Here is an 11,258-nt window from a genome sequence, read left to right on the forward strand (position 1 = left end):
TTAAAAAAGTTATATTGACTTAATTTTTATTTGTCTTAATGTTCTTTATTGAGTGTGATGCACTTTATTGAGTATCCTATCATCATGATCATAATAAAGTGCCAAATTACTCAATAGTTGTATAAGCTATGTATAATTATATGCGAATGTGTTTGTATGTAATTTTGTATGTGCGTAATTTTTACATAAAATATATAAATAAATATTTATATATTTTAAAATTTTTATTACTTATGACTACTTTTTCTTTTTCAATAATCTCACAGAGCCTAGAGCAAATCATTTGGAAAAGATCTTTGTTTTGTCAGTTACAATTTTTATGTTGAGAGAGAAAATATAATTCCTTTAAGATTAAATTTTTCCATTCAATCTCCACTTTGGAGAACTAAAACTTTGTTGCTTACTCAGTCTGGAAGCATATACGATTTATTGTAATATTATTTGTAACGCCATTGCTTTTTTCGTTTATTATCTTCTTCCGACCATTATTTTTTTTCTGTCTGTAAGGTCATTATATTTTTACAATAATACTAATGATTACTTTTATTGTTAATTTTATTTTTATTAGATATAATATTGGATATTTTGATATTAATTGTTCATTTATATCGATTCTCAGATAATTTGTAACGCCTTGTAACGCCTAAGGGCTCAAATTGTTGTGTTCCGTTGCACGCATAAATCCGAATCTATTGTACAATAGATGTTTTAAGTCTTAAGCCTTAAGAAATTGACCAACAGTCGAATACGAAAGGAAAATTAATTGTGATTTGTTCCCTTATGGCTTAAGGCTTAAAAATCTGTTATAGATCCGAGATAATGTGCACGAGATATTCTATCCTTATTGTTCGCAGAATGTTAAACAAGGATAAATGATACCTCATGCGTATTATGCCTATTACACATTAGATGTAATGAGCGATGAGAGACGAGCAATATCCAACAAGTTCTGCTTCTTCTCATATGACGATGCAAAACACTCTTATTGGATATCGTTCGTCGCTCATAGATCATCGCATCCAATGTGCAGTAATGTTCAAAAAGATCGATACGAATATCAATTCAGTATCGATGTAGTTCTGATATAAGTACGTATATCAATTCGCTTTTCGAGATCGTTTGGAGTATCGATATTGCTTAAAAGATGATGTATCTCATTTTCTTTTACATAAGCACATATTACATCTTTTATCTTCCTTAAAATAAACATATGTGGGATCTACAATAGAAGTCATAGCGATCGTAGAGTTTTAAGTCATAGAAAATTGACCAATCATAGTCGATTATTCTTCTTATATCACTTTGATCAAAAAGTTCCCGGAATTATCACCAGGCGATGCTCTGAGTCTGCTGATTTGAGTTCTGTTTTTTTGGTTAGGTTGCCATCTATCATTGACATTCCCACCAAATTTTATTACCATAGTTTGACATTTGTAAAAGTTACGCCGTCTTGAGTACATCTACCTCTGCACGTATTTTCGATTTTTTACAGTTTTAAAAATGGAGTCGAATTTGCAACAACGAGTGAATTTTTGACCAAGAACGAAACGAATACTATCCAACAGCCACCTTATATGGCTCCCTGCGATTTTTTTCTATTCGAGTCAAAAAACCATTACGGGGAACGCGTTTTAACAGCCGAAAGAAGGTAATGGAAAGATTGAAGACGGCTCTGACTGTACCGACAATAGAGTTCCAGAAATGTTTCGAGAGCCGGATCAAGCACTGGCATAAGTGCGTTGCAGTCAATGGGAAGTACTACTTTGAAGGGGACAATATCACTTTTGATGAATAAAACTGTATTTTGAATTTTCTGAATTCCGGGAACTTTTTGATCAAGGTAGTATTCGAATGTGAGTGGTTAGTTTTCTACGACTTAAGGGAATTCTAAAGTGATTCTGTTTTATCAATTTTTCCAAACAAGCATTTTTCTAACCTTTACAGATTAAAAAATTCTTCTTTATAATTAATATATAAACGTAATATATAATGTAGTCCAAATCGGTCGATTTTATGCCAAAAATGAAAAAAAGTTTGAAAATTATTAGTTTTGTTACCGACTTTTAACGTCGACTCGTAATAATGTTTGCTTTATACAAGTTTTATATTTTATATATTGCATAAAACAATCTTGGACTAGAGATTATATGAATGTTGAGTACTTAGAATTAGGTTTAGATACTTAATACAAATGATTAGTTAGAAAAAAGTTTGTACGTATATGCGATATTGATATAGTACACATATAAAGATATATCGATGTATCGTATTTTATCGGTAAAATAGCGATTTCATCAGAGTTCGCATTTCCCTTAAGACTCAACAACTGTTATGACTTTTATTGTAGGTAAATCCCGCAATATATTTTATGTTATTTACATAAAGACTGATAGATAATAAAAACTAGTAAAACAGTTCTAAAATATTATCTGTTTCCTTCTTATGATATTATTAGATAAGCAGATTAACTGATTTCTATTTGTTTTTAAGTTTTATTTAAAAATCTTTTTATTTTTGTAATTGAGAGTGTGAACAAGTTGCTGCTACGAATGCTTCGAAGCATTTTTTGATTGGTCAATTAGTAAAATTCTTTCTTCCAATTGGTTAATCAAATGCTTCGAAGTATTCGTAGTAATTCAACTATATCTTTAATGATATTAAAAGGTAAAACTGTCCACACAGAAATATGTATCTTGTGATAGAAATAAATATATAATACATTTTTTAATGTGAATCATTGTAAGGGAATTGTAAATAAAATCAAAAGCTTTGCGAAGGTATCGATACACAGACCGATTCGGTATCGATATCTTTTTGTATCGATACTAGATATTAGATATTTTTCGAAAACTATTATGCAGTAGACATTAGACCAGTATTCACATCGATCTTGCTGGCAATTGTGACGAAGACTCAAGAAGGTACAGATATTGACGCCACGTGTCGAGTGAAAAACCTAGAATAAAAGTGAGTGATGCTAATAATTTATATATTTATATGTTTATTACCCTTTCTATGTTTAGTACCCTCCTTGGCGGAAAATTTTTTATGAAAAACTACATAGATTGAGACAATATCTTAGAAATTCGTAGGTTTTTTTGATACGTAGAGTGGTGTTGTTTGAAAAACCAAGATATTCTTCGCTCTCAAACAACTCCTCATTCTACGAATATCTACGAAAAATTAAGAATTTTTAAGCTCTTATCTCAATGTAGTTTTTCTATATTTTTTCGTAAAAGCTTTTTTTTCAATCAGGATAAATATATTTATCATATTGACTTTAGAATGGAAAATAAGAACCAGGAAATTGAGAAGTCGCATGATACGATAATATTGATTCTAAAAGAGAATCGATTTGAAGTTGAAAAGCAAAAATTAATCAGCAAGAGTCAGTACTTTGCTGCTCTTTTGTCCGAAAATTATTTAGATTATCGTCAAACGGAATATATTATTAAATATGACAATATTCTCCCAATTTCATTTCGAGTAAGTTGATTTCAACAGAAATAATTTCTGTTATTATTTATATGTTTAAAAATAAAATAGATATAGAAGAACATTTTGAACAAAGGTTATATCCCAGTAAAAAAATTTTACACGTGGTCATGTATTATATAAATATATATAATTATGTATAACTTATATATGGTTATATCTGATTATACATAATTTCATAAATGGTTATATATGATTATAAATATAAATGGCGAAATCAATTAGAAAAGAGAACGCTATTCGCTCCATTGATTCTCTTTGACGTCAACTATAGCTAATTGTCCCCACTACACCTCATCCCCTAACGCCATAACGCTGTCGCTCCGTCGCTCACTACAGATTTTGGTGAGTGGCAATGGGGAAAATCATGAAGAATGCGCTACGATCGACTTGAATTGGTATGTCGATCGATAATCTTCGAAGAAAAAAATGATAATGGAGTCGACATCGAATCGATGTCGATCGACGTCGAATAGATGGATCAATTTTATTATCATTTTTCACTGTGTCTGGATATTATATATAATTAAGATTTTATATCTGATCAAATATTATATGAAATATGATATATAGAATTTAGAATTTTAATTAGGGTAGATAGTCCAATGAATAGTAGATTTTTACAATATTTACAATATTTGTTGTATGGTTAATAATATATAAAAGTTTGTTTAATATTAATGTTATTTTATAGATATAGTAAAATTATAATGAAATTTTATCAGTTATTTAAAAGTGCAATGAGGATAGAGTAATGTAGAATTGATAAGAGAATAAAAATTTTAATTTTACGCAATAAAAGAAAATCGCAATAAGAAATTTAAAAAATCATTGGTTACACTAGAAAAATAGTGGAAAATGCATTAAAACTAAAATATAATGAAGATTTCTCGAGATTCTAAGGGAAAAACTATAACTTAAATTGATTGTCAAATTGTATATGTTTCTCTAATAAAACCAAGACACATGAAAATAGAATGCAAAAGATATTAGAGACCAGACTATCGAACCGAACATCGAATTGCGAGCCTGCGTCCACATTCAAAGATCCTACATTCCTTATCCATATTATCGAAATGAATATAGATTCACATCAAATCTGAATGTTGACGAAGGTCAGCTCGCGGTTCGATGTTCATCTCGATAATCTAGACACACCCTTAGAGCGCAATAAAATTATACGATATAATTTTAGTACTTAGACTTTATACATATTGTTCGAACATTTCGACTCTTTTTGGAGTTATCATCAATGATATAACATTCTTCTAAAGGTATGATCCTTTTTTCCAATCCTTCTTTCCAATATAGACAGCCATTAACGAATTCAAACTTAAGTGCATGAATTTTGTTATAAATATGATGTTGTAAATATGATAAGTAAGAAATTCTAAAATTGAGACATGCATTATACCAGATTCTTATTTGTATATTTAAATTAATAATTGGAGAATGATTTACTAAAGGAAGAGAAGTGTGTTTTAGTCCTTCAGCTGCGCCTGACCCCTTTTAGGAGTCTGTAAGAGGTTGGAGATAACTTTAAAACGCATCTAAAGAGAATTGTCGGGTCTCGTACATTTTCTCGGAACGAATTTGCGACATTTCTTGTCAAATAGAAGCGTTTCTTAATTCATGTCTTATTGTGCTTAATGATGACCTAATTAGTGATTTGTTCGTGCTCATTTTGGGCTATTTTTTGATAAGTTGCGATCACTCGTAGCTGTCCCGGAAGAATTCGTGTACAATCGATTCGAATAAACTTTCGCGATCTAATCTTGCTGTCAGTGCTCGTGAAAAGTTTACTGTTTACCATTTTTAGAATTCGTCATATATGTAAATTCTGAAATATTCTAGGGTTCCTAAAATTCTTCATTTCATAATCTAAGAAGACATATAAAATTTAAAAAAGTTTATCTTATATTTTTTCAGAAATTGTAAAATGAGAATTTTTTAAATATTTCAAAATTTTGTATATATATGAAAACTTCTAAGAGAAAATAAAAAAAGTTTTTTACAAAGGAAATTATTACAGGGAAAATACATATAGTTTTGACGATATTCGCTCCCAAAGAAAAAAAATTTTCCAAGAAAGTTTTATTCTTAACAACCATAATTTTCAAGATAATAGTAAAAATTAATTGAGCTCTTCATATTAAAAATAATATTACAAAAACTAGGCAACTAAGAGTTAATATAGTTATTGTTCTTGTGTGTACGTTAACAAATTTTCTTTATTCATCCACTATACATACATTTTCATCTAGTGTATGTAAAATAGAAGAATAAAGAAGATTTGTTAACATATGATCTCATCTGTGTATTAGCTCTTAGTTTCCTAGTTTTTTCGTAAAATTATATTTAGAACAAAAAATAGTTCTGTGAACTACTCACACAATGCTTCAAAATTTTCTGCATTTTCAAAAATATCTTAATTAGTATAAAAATTTTGAGAAAAATAAATAAGAGATATATATCCCTTCAGTCAACTTTGGAAATGTTTTTCTATATTTTTTATATTTTTCGAGATATTATTGTATATTATGCATGTATACAGAAATTACATAATCGTATGTATAGATCTGATTGTATAATCGCAATTTAAAAACAATTATTATTTTTATAGGATTTTGTTGATTGGATTCACAATGACAAAATTGATATCTTTACAACAAATTGTTGGGATATCAAAAAATGTGATCGGCTCTCTATCCTGGTAGAATTAAGTATTATATTTGCAGTGAATAATCTAATAGAGTACTTAATCTATAAAATAGAGGAAAAATTATATTTTATGCCACCAGAATATGTAATTAATTTATGGTTATTATCACAAGAATTGAGTTTAAATATCCTCCAAGATATTTCGTTGGCATTTTGCTTAGATCGTTTCGATGATCTACCACTTAATTCAATTTATGAGCTATCGAAAGAAAATTTTCTTAAATTAATTGGGAATATCAATATAACATCCACGAAATCTTATTTACTTAAAATCACAAATAAATGGATGGCCCACCATAATGTAAGTACAAGCATATTATTTACAAAAGTAAAATTTTAAAAATTAAAATGATATAATCTCCTAAATAAGCGAAATGCCATGCTTAAGTTTCTCTTTGAGCAGCAGATCGTTTCGGATAAAATATGTTTTTAGGTGCAAAAAAAAGATCGATTTCCAAAAATTTAGGGATATTTGGGTTTTTAAAAAAAGAATTTGTGATCAAAATTAAAAAATTTTAAATAACTGATGCAATATGTCGGACTAAAAATTCTGCTATTGAAGTTTTTACGTAGAATTTAAAGAATGACAAAATAACTTTTCAAAAACGTTTTTTGTTTTTAATATGGATATTTATGTGGAAAAGAAATATGTCCTCTAGGTATCATATACCTTTCTATATTTGTATTTTTGTATAAATATTTATTTACATTTCCAACAATTCTCATTCCAACAATTTTAATTCATATTAAAGATTAAGTACTTTAAAGATATTAGGACTTATACTTTTACATTTATACAATACATAATAAGTGTACAATGGCTTTGATATACACTCAGAGTGCACTAATGCAACCAAGAGAGAACATTATTATATTAATCATCGAATTATATTGTAGAATTATATGTTAACAAGTTAAACAGTAGATTTGTTTAATTATATTATTTTATTTTTAAAAATATATATTATTATATTCATAATGCAATTCGATATGGAGTATTTTTCATTTTTTGCTGACACAAGTCGATACAAATATCGTTATATATTTATTACTTAATGAACAATCAACAAAGATAAAAAAATAAACGATGTTAGATGCATATAAGGATGCATATTATGAGCTAAAGTGAATGTTGATTGCTAAGGATTCATTCTTCCTTACATATATAAATATAACCATAACGTTTCTTTTTCTGGGTATTCTTAATATAAAAACTAAATTAATTACAATAAAACATTTGCAAATTAAATTAAACAATAAAAAGAGAAAATATTTTTACAATTATTCTTTCGCGTGTCTTATAAGAAAATCCCAATCAATATACGCTGCTAACAATTTTTCAACAGAATACAATAATTCTTGTCAAAACAAAATGATTTGTATACACAGTATTATTGGATGTAATCATATTTCGTGAATCAAATGATCAGAAAGTGTGAAAACCATCTTGATTATTATTAAGAGTAACTCTCGAGAATATAACTATACATAGCACATAAGAATAAAAATTATAAAAACAAAAAATATAAAACGGTAATTATATGTATTATAAGTAATATATTAAAAATCAATTATTTAAGTTTAATAATATAATATAATTACAAATAACATAATGATAAAAAGGATATTTGTAATAACTTGCCAAATGGAAAGCACTCAACGTAACCCATTAGGCACTAAACAATCACGAACAGAAAAGATAATGTTTGTCGAACGTCTATGATATCATGGTACGCAAGACATAGTCGTGATATTGCATTCTTTCGATTTAACATTTGACGTATGCACAGAACTACTGTACATTAGGAACTAATTTTTCATAAGTGCTAAGGAGTTCGCAGTGTAGTGTGTGTGTATATATATATATAGAATCTGTGGAATAATAACAACATGAAAACATGATATATCATAAATTTTATAATTTCCAAATAGAACTAAGGATAAAATTTTAATTACCAGATTTTTAAATTTGTTTATATTAGCATCGAAAAATGAACAAATAAAGGGCTAAATTCTGATTGGCTGTAGCAATAAATATATGCAAAAACACACTGTGTCTATTTACATTATATTATATTTTTGTATGCATGTATTATAATTCTGTTCTAAGAATAATAAAATTTATTCCTAACCACTTAGAATTTTATGTAATAAAACTAATTTTTTTTTCAGGATTTTACAATTGCTTTAGATATTTTAAAGAATAAGGAAACAAAAATATTACATAGTATTATATCTTGTGAAAACAGAGATTCTGATAACACTGAAAAATTTATTCATTGTTGGGATGGTAATGATTTTTTTGAACTTACCTCATTTAAATATCCTGAAGATATTGTTAATTGTTATACTGATAAATATAAATTAGAAGGGATGCAGATTATTGGAAGAAGTATGTAGTCTTTTTTTGACTTTATTCTGTTTTATCTAAATAATACCTTATCTTATCTTATTCATTTAATATTTTATATAATTTATTTAGGATACAATTTTTATCTCTGTGGTGGAGAATTTGGAGACACAGGTATATTTAACAAAAATGTATGGCGTTATTCCTTGATAACTAAAAAAATGGTTCCTTGAGACTATGTAAATATCTTAATGCATTCTTAAATAAATGATAAGTAATACAATAAATATAGTATGTTATTTGTTAAAATAATTTCTACAAATGTTTTAGTATGCCAACTGAAAGAAGGAATATGATTGCTGCGTTTGTGAAAAACAAATTAATACTTGTGGGCGGTTTGGGACATGAAATCAAATCCAATATTGATATTTATGATATTTATACAGGTGATTTTATTATATAGTTTTACAATACGCATTTTATTAATACATTTTTTTAGATTAATCATAGAATTGCTTTTATAATTATTTATTAATGTAGCCTTAAATTTGTCTGTCATTAAACAAAATAATATTTCTTTATTAATTTTTGCTTTTATTTAAATCTTGCATAAATGTATAGTGGGTCCGAAAGTATTTTTGAATTCTATCTTGCTCTTTATCATACTAGAGTGAGCAAATTCTTTTTATGCAAATGTAATGTAATGTGATGGGCGATTGTGCAAGAGACACTTGTGTGAATCGAGAATGTCCATCTTTTTTTTTTTAATGTAGTATATTATATACAAAAAGATGTCTCAACGCATACTTGCACAGCTATTACTCTCGCACAATCGATCGCCCTTCAAAGCTAGTTCAAAGTTCCAGTATGTATATAAAATTCACTGGATTTTATTAATGTTCCTAAAGATTTTTCTTTTAATTGCGCAGGCTTGTGGACATCGGGTGCAGAGGCACCTTGCAATTTCTATTGTGGTCATTTCTATTCCGTTTTGGATGAAAAATTAATCATATGTAGAAAATTCTTGGCGACTTATAATCTTTGTAATACTAAAGCACTAAGATATAAATCTAAAAATGATTATGAATCTTACGGTAAGTAAAATGTTAGCAAAATGTTGACAGACTGACACAATTGATGAGAGCATGTCAGCAGATCGAAAAAATTTGTTTATATAAATCATTAGATTGATAGCAAAACAAAGCAAGATCTGTGTAATCAGATAGCAGATTGACAGCAGAAATCAAGCTAAATAGAATGCGATTGTGTGATTGTTTAAATTGAAATTATTGGTAGGAAAGGTAGAAATTATGGAATATATTGTTTTGTCCTATTGAAATAACAGCGAAAGGAAATCTCTCACTACATTGAGCAATCATCCCACCGCTCGCTTGCATTTGATAAGCTAAGCGGATATCCGATGCATGTTTATTTGGCAAAAATTAATATTTCGTTAATTATTATGAAAATTGAAAAATGTTACAGGATTTTTCAACTCACAAAGGACAAAAAGACACCAAGTGTCTTTTTCCGATTTTGATGAGTTTTTAATATATGTTTTATGAAAATAAGGAATACGTTAAATTTACATATACACCATATACGAATAAAACTTTATAATATCGATGTAAAACCCCTTCCATAGTCGAAAAGCAAGGAATATTTAATTATTTATCCATTTACGGTAACATAAATTCTGCTTGGTTTCTGTCGACAATCTGACAACATTGTGTACGATTTATCTATCTCGATTTTGTCAATCTACTATCAGATTATATCGGAAATTTTGTCAAATTTCTAACAATTTGCCGATATCGTTAAATATTACAGATTCTGTATATTTATTGTCCTTCTGCTATGAAAAATATTTAACTGACTTTGTTTAAAATCTGTTTAGGTTTGAAATGCAAGATATATATCTATTTTTCAAATATGAATGTATGGAAGATGGTATCACGGACGGAAAAGAGTTATTTAAACTTTAATGTCGACCTTTATACAACAATATTGTTTAAAACTGCACCCTGTTATATTGGTAAGTATTATAATTTATGTACTACGTAGATGTAAAAAAAAAACTTAAATTTTACATTAGTATATTTTGCAGATATTGTGAATAAAGATAAAATGTTTTTAAGAGTTGCCAACGATTCATGCAATAAGAAAAAATGTAGCCACATAATGAGATACAATAATCGGATCGAATTTAAATTATCATCATACAAAACATTCAATAAAGAAGATTCAATTCTATACTTCTTAAAAAAAATTAATTGCGATGCATATTTCTACAAATATAATAATTATGACAATAACTATGACGACGTTATAGTGTATCTTGATTTGTCAGAATTATGTTATAAGAATACGTTACATTTGCATAGTATTCCTATAAAAAATATAAATAAATTTCAATCATGTCTTCATAAATTCAATAGATTTTTTAATATAATTCATCCAGATCATTTACATGCGACAAATTTGAATCATATTTAACTTAAGTAAATCTTTATTAATTTAATACTTATAGAGTCAATGTATTTATGAGAGTGAAAAAGAAGAAAGAGAAATTCTCGGGAAAAAATATTTGTAATTATAATATTTATTATTCAGACATTTCAAGACAAAAATATTTGCTTCATAATTACAAGTATTTATAATTATATATTTTATATTATATATTATATATTTA

General features: G+C 27.4%; 1 protein-coding gene across 1 annotated transcript; it reads left to right on the forward strand.

Moving 5' to 3' along the window:
- Positions 1–3,285: 3,285 nt before the first annotated feature.
- On the forward strand, positions 3,286–11,062 carry LOC108684730. The gene is given in 10 exon segments (XM_018189193.1): positions 3,286–3,486; positions 6,119–6,517; positions 8,389–8,608; positions 8,699–8,781; positions 8,783–8,805; positions 8,897–9,012; positions 9,496–9,660; positions 10,464–10,601; positions 10,674–10,841; positions 10,872–11,062. Coding segments are annotated over 10 exon segments (1,704 nt in total).
- The last annotated feature ends 196 nt before the right edge of the window (positions 11,063–11,258 follow it).

Source organism: Atta colombica, unplaced genomic scaffold (genome assembly GCF_001594045.1).
Source record: "Atta colombica isolate Treedump-2 unplaced genomic scaffold, Acol1.0 scaffold14, whole genome shotgun sequence".
Taxonomy (NCBI): domain Eukaryota; kingdom Metazoa; phylum Arthropoda; class Insecta; order Hymenoptera; family Formicidae; genus Atta; species Atta colombica.